A 15,372-nucleotide genomic window follows, 5' to 3' on the forward strand; every position below is an offset into this window, starting at 1 on the left:
TGAAAGGACATTCTGTCAAGCATCAAGGGGGGTACGCATTTTCTCTTTGTCTATATAAGTCATCCCCAGTATGTCTTTGATCCTGAGAGGATCGCTGAAAAGTTGCGTCCGTACCCAGTCCTATACAGAGTGACTCGGTCATGTTTCATTATCTCGTTTCCCTCTGTCGCAATGTGGCCGCTATTGACGTGCCCATCCTGTTCAATACCGGAACTTTTGTTGCGCCTGTCCGCCTGGTAACCGTGTATGCCCAACGCCATGTTCGTAACGAACGACAAAATTTGCCTTCACCCTGTGGCAATGCAAGCCTCCTTTGTGATATGCCTAAATGTACAATTCCCGCCCGCCCGGATACTCCCCACTGCCATAGGGAAAGGTGGATATTTCAAGTGTTGCTGAATGAAAAGAAAAGGCCCTCTCATCATCATAAAATCATTCCGACAAAACAAGGAAGACTCTGCTTCCGTGCCGGATCCGGTTGTGAATCTGAGAATCGTGAACAACAACTATTCCTCAGATCCATTGGTGTAGAAGGCCTTCTGACAATGTTTTCGCTCATGAGCTGTCTTTATGCCCACGATTCTCGAGCACGATTAAAGATCAGCGAAGTGTGTGATCCGTTCAGGATCGACATGAATTCGAGGGGATCAAGATCAATCGGGATTAGCCACCTAGAGAACAGTCAGCGACCTTCATATAAAAAGTGAGATCAACAAACCCGTAATTGGCGGGAGTAATCGGTGTTATCCTGAAGAGACACGTTGCTCAGACGGCTTTCGTCATGGATATAGAGGGCGTATGGGTTCAATCTCTGGTCGGTGGCCAGACTTCGTCGATCAAAGCCACTAGAAGTTGTATCGGCGCTCCGCGGGTCGTTGCCTGGTGGCATCCCCGCAGTATTGATGCGCGGAATCTTGCTTCCAAGCAGTCCTGATGATGACAACTGACTAACTTGTCGTGAAGGAATATTGTTCGAAGGGGAGGCGTCACCAGTCCGAGGAACGAAGGACGTCTCAGGTCCGGTTTGTTCGGCAATCTTCCTGTGCCGCCGTCGGAACCACATCCATACTCCCACTCCTATGAGAGCGCCTACGCCCAGTGCGGAGCCCAGGACAATACCAACAACTTTTCCTGTGCTGACCCCGCCGCCGCCAGTAGCGGATTGACCCAAAGTGGCATCAGACGATGCTGTTGGAGTTACCACAACGGTCCGAATTTCACCAGTCACGGTCATAACGCTGGTGTAAACTTCGGTCGGGGTCGCCGTAGTGGTAGGGCTAGGTGTAACACTCGTAGTGGGGGCCGCGCTGGTCGTCGGGTCGGACGATGTCGTGGGGGCGATGTAAGTTGACGTGGGTGACGTGGTTGACGTGGATGTTGTCGACGGAGTCTGAAGCTCGGTTAGCCAAACAATCCTGTGAGATGGTGAAGGAGTCTCAGAAGAAACATGACCCGCCAGGGGGACAAGATGGGGCAATAAGAAAGACGGGTCTTCATACAATGAAGCTAGTGGAGCTTGGGGAGGTGGTCAAGACAGCGCTTGATGACCCGGGAGTAACAGAACTAGCCTCGTAGGAACTCTGAGAAGATCCAGAAGATCCAACTGTGGCCACTGAAGAAAGGGACGAGGAAGAGAATGTTGTCGGAACGTTGGACGTGGTCTGGGAGTAGGAAGATCCAGGCACAGCGCGAGAGGTACTAACCGACGAAGAAGTGGTCGTGGCAGCGGCGGCGGTGCTGGCGGCCGTTCCAGAGGTACCGAGAGGAGTTCCTGCGCTCAAAAGGAAATATGCGTACAAGCCAGCATCAGTATTACCGCACCATTCGGAGCCATAACCTGGACACTGCTGGTCGCAATTGTATGTGCTTTCCTGGTCCGCCGGAATGTAGTTGGAACACCAGCAATAGTAGCCTTCAATCACTGCGAATGCATAGGATCCTTGGCAATGGTCCTGACATAGTCCATTGGACATGTACAAGCTGTAGTCTGCAGTCAAGTCAGTGGCTGAGTAGCAAGCGATAATTTGAGAACTCACAACTGGGATAAGAGCCAGCATTGTTTTCCGGTGAGCAGTAAGAGATATCCAGTCCATGTGTGCTCTTAACAATCGACGCTATTGAGGCGAGGTAAACCAAAAGAATGGCCCAGTAAGTGCCCGGAAGTACTCTTGCGAGCATTTTGGCGGTTGGTCCTTGTCCTGCCGGCGGCAATAGAGTGTCCCAAGTATTAATTCCTCATTGGTATCCTCTTCTTTCCCAGCTTTGGAAGATTCAAGTCAGACCAGACAGCACTTGAGAAGATGTTCCCTCGGCGGGCTGCTACTGCATTGAAGCTTGGTCGGTGTGATGTCGGCAGAAGAGAGCGAGCACGACAGCAAGTGAATTTTTGCGTGACAACAGCAGACTCAACAAAGAGGCTACTGATGCAGGTTTGTGTTTGCTCACAAGATGAGTTCGAGCTGAGAGCGAGAGGCGACTTGTGTTCGAAGCGACCAGACAGTCGTAACTGGATGCAGGCGCGACAATCGACACGGTGATCGTGAATGTTGTGAGAGGACGACAAGTATATGGAACACAGAAAAGACCTTAAGAGGTGTATGTGTGTCTATTTGGCCATAAGAATTGTGTACGAGTACAAGTTCTGCAAATACTGCTTGTGGTGTTGGATACTGGTCAAGCTGGTGAATGAGAGAGAGCAAGCTTGAAGGCGCAGGCGGTGGTGGTATTGCCCGGCGTGATAGCGGAGGAAGGAGTGGTGGTGGTTATGGTGGTGGAAAAGCGACTGAAAAAGACAAGAGCGGGTTGAATAATACAGCTACTGACCTAGTCTAGTGGACTCGGGTAGCGATTCAGTGGAGGGACCGGGACCAGGGTCCCTGGAAATGGCGGCACGACCTTGTTGGGAAGGATCAACGATCAACAAGTTTTTGGGAGGGGATGCAACGAGTCAAGATGAGGACATGAGATGCAGGCATCCTTCCTGTTAATAATGAAATGGACTTGGATATTACAGCTACAGTGCCTTGGTACACCTCCCTTACAATGTACTTTGTTGATGCGCGCGGCATGGTGAGAGACAGAGATGCCAATCAACTGCAGGTGAGCTCTTCTGTATCAGTGTATCCGGAGGGGTTGGCCGTCTCTGTGGCTGTCTTGTAGCGGGCGGGAGCCACGGGTGCATGATTGACTGGCTGCCACTGGTCTCCGTAGGTGAAAAGCCGTGATCATGATGGTTTGAAACCCTGTACAAAAAATGACTTAATTGTCCCGATTGCATGTCACTAGCGGACCCTCAATATGGTGACCTCGCCGTGGTCGCCATTGGCTCCTCCATCTCCATGTCAATCCCACCTGGGAGCTTGTACCTGGCACCTGCGCTGCCAAGTTGGCACACCTAAAACCCTTTAACTCGGCTAGTCGCCCTTCCCGGAGCAAAAACACCAAGCGGGAAAATAAAATACCTGCATCAGATTACTAACTTACACAGTAGTCATCTGCCGCCGGATGTCCACCGTCTTGTCAAATTCAGAGTATCTCCCGAGAAGATTATACCTTTTGTACCCTCAATCCTCATGTACTCTGGTCCATTACCCGTCGACTGCATGAGAAAGTCAAGATCTTGCTCCGTACGCGGAAAAAGCTTCCTCTTCGTTGCTCGGCACCTCATTTGTGTCGGTGTCCCTTGCTCAAGGTTATCTTTTGAATGGTTTGGCAACTGGCACATCTCGCAAAACAACCTGGCCGGCAGGGTTGTCAATATTGCGGGAACATGGCCGTCAACACAAACCCTCCTGTGAGCCCAGATCCCCGCTTAATGTCGAAGCGAGGTACTCAAAATGTCTGTGCTCGCTGTGGCAAAAAGTGGTGTAGACGTGGCAGTACACCTCGTACAATTTGATGGTAATGATGCTTCGATTCTGCAAATGCCAGAGTGACTCCTGCTGAGGTCAGCTACCATCTGGTCGATATGCAAGGCTTGTCGATCGTATTGTTCAGACAGCCGTCAAGCAGATCTCTTTATCCCTTCATCTTCTCGAGTGAGGGTGACTTATCAGATCTTGAAGGCGTCATGACTGGCAAACCGTTGTACAACTGAACCCGAGATCCACATATGCCTACGTGTCCATTGTAAAGCATTGTGGAATTGCGGCACCGATAAGTTTCCGCTGGTCTGGGATAGCGCGACACAGTCCCAGAAGATATCAACGTCCGTGAACACCTATTGCGCATAGTCTGTACGGCGATGATACTGATTGCTGTATGTTGGAACATGCCTTTTGTTGGATGGGATTTTTGTCCGTGACAGTATCTTATAATTTGCTTGGTACGGAACATGGATTGCATGCTGCATCATGCACGCCTTTTCCGAAGTGGCGCCTGCAGTATCACAACTAGTTAGTGTGATGTTGCCGCAAAGAGATTTGGCGATAATCTCGCTGACTATTTTATGGTCCCTTCAAATCTCGCTACAGCATTCATAGGGAGGTCATCCTTGCCATCACCCACGATAACTTATCTCACCGCCATCTGTTGCTATATGTCTTCCCGTTACACGCCATGAGCATGTGGAACAGGCGATGTTCACCGCGACCCCACGTGTTTGCCTGGTACAACCTCCGAAAGGAGTTACAAAGGACATCACGAACGAATTCAGTGGCAACTGTACGAACGTAAGGAGTATATCGAATGTAGCTGGTCTGCAGTATTGCGCTGGTACGTTCTGCCTGCCTTCATGCTTGTCGCCACACGTCACGCAGGGTCAGCTTGACAGGGTTATCGCGTCGCATCGACCTGGTCAACCATGCTTGGTCTCAAGTCTTGAACCAACCCTGTGACGGTTTGTCAGTTGCCGTCGCTACAGAACAGTTGGAGGTACTCGTGGCATGCACTGAGCAAAATCGTGGATCGAATGCAATGCACATTTCTTCCCGCAATGTGCGGGGAAGTGGTGATCTCGCCCTACTCCTTCTGCAGCCTGGCTGCTGAAAGCCAGCGAGGTCAGACATTCATCCAGGCTTATCCTGGTTGGCAAAGCTTTCTCTCGTTGCCACGACCACCCTAGATCAGCACCTCCCAGAACGAGGTCTGCACATGTGAAAGGATTTCGCCGCATGATTACCATCAGATAGTACTAATGCACCTAGGGAGCAGGATCAAGGTTTAACCCGAGTATGCAAGGCGGTGCATCTTGACGTGCATACGTAGGTGTATGCACCTGCCCAAGTCTAGATTGTTGGTGTGCCGATAGTGAAATCGTCTCGGCGGTCGGAGTTTGTATAAATCCAACTTCATTGGTCGCAGCGGTCAGAATCATGATTGTTGGCTTGTCACTGTTATCTTTTGTAAGTACTCGAAAAGTTACTTTGCAGGTCATGAGGTCTTGATTGCTTACCTTTATCGTCATCTTGTGACACACCGCCGTCTTGCACAGATGAGCCCAATCCGAGCCCAAAAGCATGGTAGGAGTGCTGTCTTCGAGAAAAGTAGGATCCGGTAGATAGCCGTGAGATGGATTCACGAACCACACCACCATGGTGGCGCCAGCCACCTTCCACAAAGGTCGAAGGCCAAATTGATCCATGCATCGCTGCCTGATCGACCAAAAACGAACGACTCACGAAGCTTGGGCGAAACAATTTTCTGACAGAAGTGATTTGTGGCGGTCACATTATACGCGCTGTATGTATCAGGTAAGTCGCGACTTCGCAGGCCGAGTTGCTCACTGCCCGGAGTCCTGTAATAAGGCAAGGTGAGACGCTACCGTCTGCATATGTCAACTTTGCGGGCATGGAAGCACCGGACAGCCACGGGTGGCTCCGGTAAGGGAGATGAAAGACGCCATCTGATATGAGACCATATTGAACTTTGAAGTACCCATCCTCCATCGGGTTGATTGGGCAAATCATAACCTCAAGCCATAACTTCCAAAAAGGACCCAATGCCGAACAAAATGCGTTCGGCTTCCTCCCTTCAAGTCGCAATGTTCCAATCCTTCAAGACTGTGACCACTTTGACGTGTTTAATATCTCAAGGCGACTTGATGTTTCAGACCGAGCACAAGTTCCAATCTGTAGGAAGCGAGGTTGTCAACGTCCAATGTGTCCAGACGCGGATCTTTGTTTGATCGTCCCAAAACAGACGTCATGGCTCACGTGCCCCCAGTTTCAGTTCTACTTAAAACTACTGCTCAGCCTCCTTTGCTTTAGATTGCTGCTCCATACTTCAATCTCATGGTTCTCCATCTTTATGCATATCTCATCTGATGGGCGCGGGTGCCGTCTTATGGCCATAACAATCACAAGCAGTGACGGTATGCATCTTGCGGAGATATGATGGCTGTCATACCGATATTCGCGGTCATCTGAACCGATGCCTGATCAGCAGCAGGAAGAGGAACGTGCAACAGAAAAGCTTCGTTGCCTCGTAGACCTCGGATCTAGGGCCCAGTGATATACGCGAGCCTTACCAAATGCTCGACACGTGCCACATCCTGTCGATGGGATGTGCAACGAGCGTCCTTTCCAACCCTTGTCCAGTGCTCCAGCCATTGTCTTGTATATGGAATCTAGCCAGCATAGATGTCTCGGTCATAAATGCTCCACGCTAACACCAGAATATCTACAACTTAGCGCCTGCCTTTTTGCGCGCCTCCCTCTCCTTGTCCCTCAGCAGCCGTCTCAGGATCTTGCCCGAAGCACTCTTGGGAATCACGTCGATGAACTCAACACCTCCAGCAAGCCATTTGTGCCGGGTCTTTTCCTTCTCGACGTGCTTGGCAATGCTGCGTTTGGTCATCGCGTCGCTCTCTTCTAGTCCTACGGAATTGGCCTTGACGACGAAAGCCTTGGGCACTTCACCGGCCCGCTCGTCGGGTACGGGTATAACTGCGCAATCAGCCACAGCAGGATGATTGAGTAAGCAGGCTTCCAGCTCTGCGGGTGCAACTTGCAGACCCTGGAGTCGTCAGCTTTGGTCTATCACACAATCCACGCGACTTACCTTGACTTTGATTAGCTCCTTTATCCGGTCAACCACCCACACGTGCTCATTGCCTTTGGGTGAGACACGAATCTCGACCTCGTCTCCGGTGCGCATGAACCTTCCTTCGGGCATGTCGACAAACGTCTCGTTTGTCGCTTTCTCATTCTTCAGATACCCGAGAACAACACTCGGCGATTTGACCAGCAGCTCGCCCCGCTGGTTGTAACCCGTGATCTCATTGCCTTCGATGCTCATTATCTTAGCCTCCATCCCCGGGATTAGACAGCCCGACGATCCAAACCAGATATCCGTAGGCGACGTCGAACATACCACTGTACACGTCTCGGTCAGACCATAACCTTGTCGGATCTTCCACGTTGGGTACTGCTTCGCCAGGTCTTCCGCGGTCTCCTGACCAAGCGGTGCGGCTCCGGTGAAGATGATTCTCACGCTAGACAGGTCGTACTTTTGCAGCGCCTGCTGGTGCTTGACCATGTTGATAATGATCGGCGGTACAATATACAGGGCCTTGATCTTGTACTTCTGGATCGCGGTGAGGTATTGTTGTATTTCGAATTTGGGGAGAACAATGACCTTGTCGCCACGGTAAGTCGAGCAATGACAGATCACAATCAACCCGTAGATATGCGAAAAAGGCAGCAGACCCAATGCCACGTCTTGATAGCCAGGCTCAATAGCATCCCGGCCATGTTTCTCCCATTCAGAGATCTGGACCGTGTTTGCGATCACGTTCCGATGGCTGATCATGACACCTTTGGGGAGACCAGACGTGCCACTGGAATAGCACAAGAATGCTGTCTGTCTCGCTCCCTGACCTTTGCTCCATTTAATGGGCTCGAGTTCGGGTAATGATTCGCCTTGTTTGATCAACTGGCCCAGAGTCTGGAATCCTTTTGGTATTGGAGGATCATTCGGCATCTCACAGATATATATCCGGTCTTTGGGAATTTTGGATTTCTCGGCGGCTTCTAGGGCGATCTGCAGTAGGGGCATAACCGTGAAGAGAACTTTGGACCCAGAGTTGGTAAGCTGATGTCTGAGCTCATCGGCATTGTAAGCAGCGTTTGCGGGTGAGGACACGCCATTGATCCTGTGAATTGCCCACGACAGGGTCATGATATCAATCTAATACTGTCAGAACAGATCGAGACAGTCATGGCCAACGTACTGTATTCAGCGCAAAAACGCCGACCACTTTATCATACTCGGTGCCCTCATTGACACCCCAGCCAAACTCTTTGGCTAATGCGCGTGCCAACTTGTCCACACTTTCTTTCTGCTCTATGGCTGTGATGCTTCTGCCGGTCAGACCGCAGGTGTAAGGGTCCCAGGATTTCGATAAAGGATGTCGGCCATGCTTCTCATCAAGCATGAAATCGCAGATAGGTACCGTATCTGGGATCTCCGGGAGTTTCGGTGCCCATGGTACGGGAGTGAACACCATGGTTGCGGTAGAGAGGTCTAGAAACTAAACTTGAAAATCCCCAATAGTAGTGCAACAAAGACGATTCATCACAGGAGAGAAAAAGAGCGTAGAAATCACCTAAAGGTCCGGTGGACGCTGAATCGCGCAGGCTGATCTGCATGGGGAATTGCCGAGGTAATATATTCTGACACGTCTGAGGTAAGGTCGCTCTTCGGTGTCATAGCTGTTGCGGGTACCCCAGTGGGATGGGGGGGGAGGGGGTGAACCATGGAATTTGATCCCATGGAATCTGATCCCCGGAACAACTGGTCCATCCTACGCCAGGCTCTTTCGTTCGGACTGGCTCTGGGCAGCAGTGATATGCGACGCGCTTCTTCGCAGAATTCCCCGCCGCCATAGTCTCACCTTTACGATGGATGGGCATCTTTCAGGATAGATGAGACAGGGCTTCAATGGCCGAAGTACAACCCTCATACAGCACAGACGCTCGATGAAAGGTCGCACGGGATGTTTGGGTGGTGGGGGAACGGTCTCAGGTGCAGTAGGTCCATACGGGGTAAGCCAATAGGTCACTTCTGATCTCACGTATGAAATGCCCACGAGAGAATTTTATTTCGACGCTGTGTTCAAGGCTCCAAATAATGTGCTGAAGGCTACAAAGCTCTCGTCGCAGCCGCTTTCAAGTGGTTTTGTACCATTTGCTCGGCACAATGTTGCAGGCCTGAGTATCAATCAGGCCTCCAGCTTACAATATTGCGCGTAGTGCATAGATCCCGGATTACTCACCAGACACTGTTGTGTCTATTGATATTGTAGCCGTGATCACAGGCATCACCGAACTTAAGGTCCAAGCAACAACTATCCCATGAGTCCAGTGCTGAGGTACATTCTTCTTCGAGCTTTTGCAAGATGCCAAAAAAAATCAACAGCAAAAAGAAATGATCCATCTTGCATCAGCCGTGAATCGAACACGGGGCCCATCGATGTCGCAGCATGGCAACGATGGATTTTACCACTAAACCACTGATGCTATCTGGATGTTTTTAAAGCAAATTTCGTGATATCTAACCTATATTGCTCATTTTTTGACCCGAGTGTTGTGGGCATCCAGGGTCATCTCCGCTTCCTATCTGAGCCTAGTGCAACCACAACTGAAAGATTATCCTCCACGTTTCTAGTGATATGAAAAACCATTCAAAAAGTGCATTGCTAAACCACTGGATCATCAAATCTTGATTGTCGGAGACCGGGGACGGTTTTGGATAGCATTTCCCCTTGTCGATCTTGACTGCGGCACTCTTACGAGCGCGGCGACGATGTCTCTCCTCCTGAAATCGGTAGGAGTAATGGTGGCTGTGATCCGCATGGACTCACCAAACCCAGCGGACGTCGTGCAACAGTGACATCTCATACGGCCCGTTGTTGTCCGGTAATGTCCTTGACAGCAATATGGATTCGTCACTTCGCACGATGGCCTCGGCTGGCGGCATTGCTTTGGCAAAGTCTCTCTTTCTCACCGACGGACGCAGCCGAAACGTGTGATGTATATCCTCTGTATCAGTGGTGTTCTTGGAAGTAATCAGCCGAAGGCCTTGGGTGGGAATGGGACGTCAGGTCATGATGAACTGATTGAGGCAGACGTGTTTTCGACGGCATCCTTGCAGCCAGCAGGCGGGAAAGGCTGATCTGACGGTGCTGTGCTGCTTGGCCGAAGAGGGAGCTTTGCGTGTTCTTGATTGCTATCCCTCATTAGCCTCCTAGAGGGAGATGGCATGATCAGGTCCAGGTGAATCGTTGTGGAACTCGAATGCGTTCTTTTTTTGGCCTCAATGTCCATGCAAAAAAACTTCTGAACAGCAGTGGCAGCCTCATTCGGAAGGATTGCAGGGCTGCCAGCCTTCCACAGAGTGGTTCAACAAGGGAATTCGTCCGCACTGAACATCACTTCAGCCGACTTGAGGTGAGGCAGAATCCAAGCATCATTGATGCTTTTCAGAGTCGAGAGTCTTGGCGAGTCAATCTGTTTCTGTGATTGATCTTTACCTTTCATTCATCCAGTTTCTTTCTTCTTCATCACAACCTCACCCTCATTCACGTTTGCAAAACAAATCTTTCACTATCACTTCTCATTTATGATGACCTTCCTCCCTTACTCTCTTCTTCCCCTTCCCCTTCAAACTCTTCTACCTTCACTTACTTCCAGAATCGTTCCCTTACTTGGATTTACCGTCATCAAAACCAATTCTACCCCCTGCGCGGGCCACCTCTTCGTGGTGCAGGGGACGAGTAGCCAGACCAACTGGTGAAACCAACAGCCCAAAAAATTCGCGATGCGATCTAGTCAAACCAAAATCTCCCCTATCTCAAAAGTAAGTACACTTCCTACTGCAGATCTCAGTCGCTAATTCTCGTTCAGCGACTCTCCCTCGAAACCCTGGCCGCACTGTCACCCTTGGCCATTCTTGGGCTGCGTACGGTGAACTCGGCATCGAGCCGTGGCTCTCCCGTACGTTTCAAGCCAACAGCTAAAGAAGGCTTTTCATCTCATTCCTCCTACCAAATACTCCTAGACAGTACTTTTATACTGCCTCCTCGACAACGGTGTTTTCATTGGATCTGCTGTCTGATGATTCAGCTCCAGCACGAAGATCTGTGAGTTCATGCGCCCTTTGATCAGACTTCAATCCTAACACAAGCGCAGACGCAGTTGCGGCCACCCCCTGAACTACTTTACTCGGGATTATCTACGTGATGGCCATGACGGTCTGAACAGTCTCATCGACTTGCCTCATTGCTCGCACTGACGCACGGCCATACCATGGTTCAATTCTCATCTTCATGCAAGGCAACACGATCCATGCCAGCAACTCCCTGCGCGATCAGCACATCCACGTTTTTCTCTGGACTGGAGCCATCAACGGCAATGATGGTTCAAGATGAACAGTCTGCGCAATCCACCACCCTCAGCACAACATTCATACGTGATTGGAGCCCCCAACGGCAGTGAGAATCCGTGGTGAATAGTGTGCTGAGTCCCACAATCCTCAACGCCTCCTTCCGGCCAATCGCAGATTGTGTGCGATACAAACATGTACGATCTACTCAATCATTCCAGCGGCACTTTCGGCCTTGAACTTCGCAAAGGCTTTCCTACGAAGCTGAGAACGTTTGGGTGCTACACGAACAACTGCGGCTTCAAGAAGAGATATGGACGCAATTACAAGTTGTGAACTGCCAGCTTCGGGCGGAAATGTGCATCTGTCAACTTGCGCAGCCATGAAAACTCTTCTCTTGCAGTCTCAACACATACCAGCTGCACTTGCTCTTCCCATACCAGCACTTACGTCACGATGCTTACTGCCTGGTACTTCAGCCTTTGGCTAAACCGCCATTTCACATATTTCATCAGTGCTCTACTGTTTTCCATCAACACAAATCATGAAACTGCACTTCCATTCTCTTCCGGGCTCAGAAACCTCTTTCAGGTGCAAACCTCTTTCAGGTGCAAACTTCTTTCAGGTGCAAACCTCTTTCAGGTGCAAACCTCAATCGCGCTGGAGTTCAATGACTTCGGCGCACGCCCGAGCGATATCAACAATCTGGCTCGTGCAATCCCCTGGGGTGTTCGTCCTGCCTCTACCATGACCCTCCAGGGTTGATATGATGGACGAACCAAGTAAGCGAAAAAATGGTCGGGGTACACCTTGCAGCAGGTGTACACGTGGGGGTATTGCACTCGGACTTGACCGCGGCTCTCTCTATTCAATGTCTGCACAGGATTACGTTGCTGCTGGCCTGGTGGGTGTGGTGGGAGAGAGCCAAACCAAACAAAATGGACCCTTGACGGAAATCCGAAGAAGAACAAATGAGTCCCTGTCAATACTGCAGATCACCACGAGCCAATCCAATATGGTGATCAAATACCTTCCGCTCATTTTCGCTTTTAGATTCGTGATGTTGATATTGAGCCTGGGTTCCATCGAGTAGAGACTGACTCTAGGAATATCTCCTACCAGGTAATTTAACCTCTAAGCCGTCAAGCCTGGTTCCAGAAAAAGTAGCCCTGTCTGACCGCTGTTGCTCCTGGGCTTGAAACGTATATCGTTCCTTATTGTCATGCCGGAGTCCTTCGTAGACGACGATGTAACGTAAGTCATTCGCAGATGAAAATCCACCAGCTCTAACGCATCCTACTACTAGCTTTGAGTCTAGGCACCCATTGTCATGAACGTACTGGACTATGAACTTACCTTGTTTATGTACTCCTTGTCAAATGGTGCTACTATGCCTGGGAACAGCATCGTCGGAGAAGGTGACTGTTGGATTCTTTGCAAGGTTATGCTAATAGTTCGTTAAGCTCCTATGTTCTGCATATTCTCAACTCGAAGCCGAGTACGCTCGTCGAAGCCACGCACTAGGAAGGTAAGGAGAGGTGAAATAAAGCGGGCAGACGAAGATGACTGGAAACTCGAAACGTGGAGGATGACTCTTTCGTCTAGGGTGAACTACCTCATCATTGCGTTTTGGCGAATTCGACCAGCCAGTCTACCAGCTTCTGCACATTCTCCGGCGGCACGGCATTGTAATTGCTGGCTCTGAGACCCCCAACCGACCGGTGTCCTTTAAGCCCGAGCAACCCACGCTTCTCAGCGCCGGCCAGGAAAGCCTTCTCCTTCGCCTCGTCAGGGCTGACTCCGCCGTCAGACTTTTGTCCGGAAATGATCCGCACGCAGATGTTCATCCGACTTCGGACACTCTTATCGGGCACGACGTGGTACAGATCTGGATGGGCATCGAGGGTATCGTATATCAATTTGGCCTTCTGGTTGGCCACTTCCTCCTGCCCTTCGACCTTGCCATATGTGGACACAAGGCTTTGCAGAACAAGTGTTGCAACGTACAAGTTGAAGATGGGAAGAGTGTTGTAGAGACTGTTGTTCGCGGCGATCGTGGAGAACGAGAACATTATAGGCGGCAGAGCTCCTGAAGTGGGAATAACAGGAGACAATGCGTGGAGGAATGTCGGCGGAGGGACGAGGCTGAGCAGGGATTTGCGGATGATGACCACTGTGATGCCTGTGATGCCGAGGTTCTTTTGCGCGCCGCCCTGTTCAGGTCAGCATAAATCCAGTACGGTTAAACATGGATACTCACAAATATCACGCTGTAATTCCTGATGTCGAGTTTCTTGCTGACGAAGTTGCTCGACATGTCGGCCACCACGATCCGTTCGTTGTCTTGCTCCAAGGATTTGGGAAAACTGGGAAATTCCACGCCGTCGACCGTTTCATTGTCACACATATATGTGAACGCACTTCCTTGGGGAGTCAATTTCCATTCACTCTCGTCCGGGATCTTGCCGAATTTGCCATTGTTGCTTTTTCGTGCATCGGCAGCCACATTGACGAACTTTGCACCGAGCAGCCTTGTCGCTTCTTGGCTGGCCTTGAGTGACCATGAGCCGGTCACGAGGTAGTCGACTTTCAATTCGTTCTCGATTTCCCTCTTCACGCGTTCGAGGACTTCCGCATCCTTCCCCTCCCCCAGGTCTGCCACAGCCTTCCTCCGCCGCTTCTCAATCCAGCATCCCACCAGGTTTTGCACGGCAGCGCTGAATTCACCTGTCCCGCCTGCCTGCATGAAAATGATATCATACTCACCTGTCGGTATGTCGTAGAGAGCAGCAAGTGCGTCTTTGGCATCGGCCAGGATCTTATTCGCCGTTGGTGAGCGATGGGAGAGCTCTGCCAACGACAGGCCGGTGTCGTTGAAGTTGACGAATGCTTGCGCGCTCGCCTCGATCACAGGAGTTGGAAGCGGTGCTGGCCCAGCGCCGAAATAGGCGACTTCTGAACGATTGGGCATGATCAAAGCTAGGAGGAAAAAAAGACTGAGAATAGAAGTCTCGAGAAGTAAATTAGGTCTTCAAGTTCTGTCCAGGTCAAGATTGCTGCTTCCGGTGTCTCGGTGGACCTCCAGGTGGAAAATAAATATACTGAATCTTCGAGTTGTAGCAAAAAAATCCTTTACTTGCTTGTTCTAATTAGATGGCGTTTACAATGAGTCAATGGAAGGAAAATCTGGGGTAAAGCGAACATGGAGAAGAAGCAATCTTGGCACGAAGAATTCTGCCAGCACGAACATTGGATAGATGTTGTAACGGGCATCGGTGGACCCTCTTGAGACATATATATATTCAGTGTATCAAAATCGACAATCTTGTTAAGCGACTGAGTCGGCCTTCCCTTTGTGCAATGGTGCTGATTCGTTGACCATCCGACCTCAATATATGGCTCTGCTTAAGTGCTGCTCATCGTTCTTGGACCTTCTCGTCACCTAGTCAGGTGTAGAGCAAGCTTTCTCAGCTATCAATTTGAAGTCTGTCCATGTCATGCTCCGCTTGGGTCGCCGCGTTAGGGTCACGTCTTCTGTCGGGTTTTCTGCCAGCAAGAAGCAGGACTAAAGGCCTATTGGGAGAAATAAACGGAGTGAAGAACGAAATGAAGGAGGTTAGGAAGCATGCAAAAGAAACAGCAAGGAATAGGGATGTTCTTGTCATCGGTTCTGCGCTGCTTCAGAACAGTATCACCTCCGTTGCTCTTACTAGGACAACCCCCATAGTCCATCAAGTAGCAGCACTGTCATAATCCGCACGTATCCATCATCTGACTTCCTGAGACAAGAGCAATATCCAGCATCCGTAAAACAGCAGACGATGAGTATACTGCATGCACCTCATAAATACTGCACGGACGGGATCATCTTATCGTCGGTCCTCTTATATTTCATGATCAACTGCATGGGGTTCGCAGCAATAGTCTTTCCATTCCCCGACATCCGGGCTTGACCTTCTTCTGCGACTGAACACCTAAATAACGGCACACTATCTCTTGCTTTCGCGCGAGGATCCAGACATAGCCAGCAGCTTTATCCGAACCCGAAGA

The 15,372-nt window shown here is 50.3% G+C and overlaps 3 protein-coding genes and 1 non-coding gene across 4 annotated transcripts; all 4 read right to left on the minus strand.

Annotated features, from left to right (window-relative positions):
• Positions 1 to 456: 456 nt before the first annotated feature.
• On the minus strand, positions 457 to 2,530 carry EDD37DRAFT_226751 (cell wall integrity and stress response component). Its single transcript, XM_062810483.1, has 4 exons — positions 2,037 to 2,530; positions 1,500 to 1,987; positions 719 to 1,390; positions 457 to 671 (listed from the first exon to the last, which is right to left on the minus strand). The coding sequence occupies exons 1-4, from the start codon at positions 2,176 to 2,178 to the stop codon at positions 654 to 656; spliced, it is 1,320 nt and encodes a 439-aa protein (XP_062672618.1). The 5' UTR covers positions 2,179 to 2,530; the 3' UTR covers positions 457 to 653.
• A 3,689-nt stretch (positions 2,531 to 6,219) lies between these two features.
• On the minus strand, positions 6,220 to 8,583 carry EDD37DRAFT_574062 (4-coumarate-CoA ligase, variant). Its single transcript, XM_062814378.1, has 3 exons — positions 8,171 to 8,583; positions 7,000 to 8,127; positions 6,220 to 6,954 (listed from the first exon to the last, which is right to left on the minus strand). The coding sequence occupies exons 1-3, from the start codon at positions 8,444 to 8,446 to the stop codon at positions 6,619 to 6,621; spliced, it is 1,740 nt and encodes a 579-aa protein (XP_062672619.1). The 5' UTR covers positions 8,447 to 8,583; the 3' UTR covers positions 6,220 to 6,618.
• A 794-nt stretch (positions 8,584 to 9,377) lies between these two features.
• On the minus strand, positions 9,378 to 9,458 carry EDD37DRAFT_t6. Its single transcript has one exon. It is a non-coding gene; the product is annotated as a tRNA-Gly (tRNA).
• Positions 9,459 to 12,703: 3,245 nt separating this feature from the next.
• Positions 12,704 to 14,373, minus strand: EDD37DRAFT_226908 (phosphoserine aminotransferase). Its single transcript, XM_062810485.1, has 2 exons — positions 13,583 to 14,373; positions 12,704 to 13,535 (listed from the first exon to the last, which is right to left on the minus strand). Exons 1-2 carry the CDS (start codon positions 14,291 to 14,293, stop codon positions 12,942 to 12,944), a joined length of 1,305 nt encoding a protein of 434 aa, XP_062672620.1. The 5' UTR covers positions 14,294 to 14,373; the 3' UTR covers positions 12,704 to 12,941.
• Positions 14,374 to 15,372: the final 999 nt, after the last annotated feature.

This window comes from Exophiala viscosa (assembly GCF_022695815.1).
Source record: "Exophiala viscosa unplaced genomic scaffold EDD37scaffold_2, whole genome shotgun sequence".
Classification (NCBI taxonomy): Eukaryota; Fungi; Ascomycota; class Eurotiomycetes; order Chaetothyriales; family Herpotrichiellaceae; genus Exophiala; species Exophiala viscosa.

What these genes read in the sequence shown, in the direction of transcription:
- EDD37DRAFT_226908 (XM_062810485.1), bottom strand. Translation starts at nt 14,293, where the DNA reads ATGCCCAATCGTTCAGAAGTCGCCTATTTCGGCGCTGGGCCAGCACCG. An exon ending in GGAATTACAGCGTGATATTT is followed by an intron (nt 13,536 to 13,582) that starts GTGAGTATCCAT and finishes TGACCTGAACAG; the next exon opens with GGCGGCGCGCAAAAGAACCT.
- EDD37DRAFT_226751 (XM_062810483.1), bottom strand. Translation starts at nt 2,178, where the DNA reads ATGCTCGCAAGAGTACTTCCGGGCACTTACTGGGCCATTCTTTTGGTT. An exon ending in TGCTGGCTCTTATCCCAGTT is followed by an intron (nt 1,988 to 2,036) that starts GTGAGTTCTCAA and finishes ACTTGACTGCAG; the next exon opens with ACTACAGCTTGTACATGTCC. An exon ending in CAAGCTCCACTAGCTTCATT is followed by an intron (nt 1,391 to 1,499) that starts GTATGAAGACCC and finishes ACCGAGCTTCAG; the next exon opens with ACTCCGTCGACAACATCCAC.
- EDD37DRAFT_574062 (XM_062814378.1), bottom strand. Translation starts at nt 8,446, where the DNA reads ATGGTGTTCACTCCCGTACCATGGGCACCGAAACTCCCGGAGATCCCA. An exon ending in GCGTTTTTGCGCTGAATACA is followed by an intron (nt 8,128 to 8,170) that starts GTACGTTGGCCA and finishes TGACAGTATTAG; the next exon opens with ATTGATATCATGACCCTGTC. An exon ending in AGGAGCTAATCAAAGTCAAG is followed by an intron (nt 6,955 to 6,999) that starts GTAAGTCGCGTG and finishes TGACGACTCCAG; the next exon opens with GGTCTGCAAGTTGCACCCGC.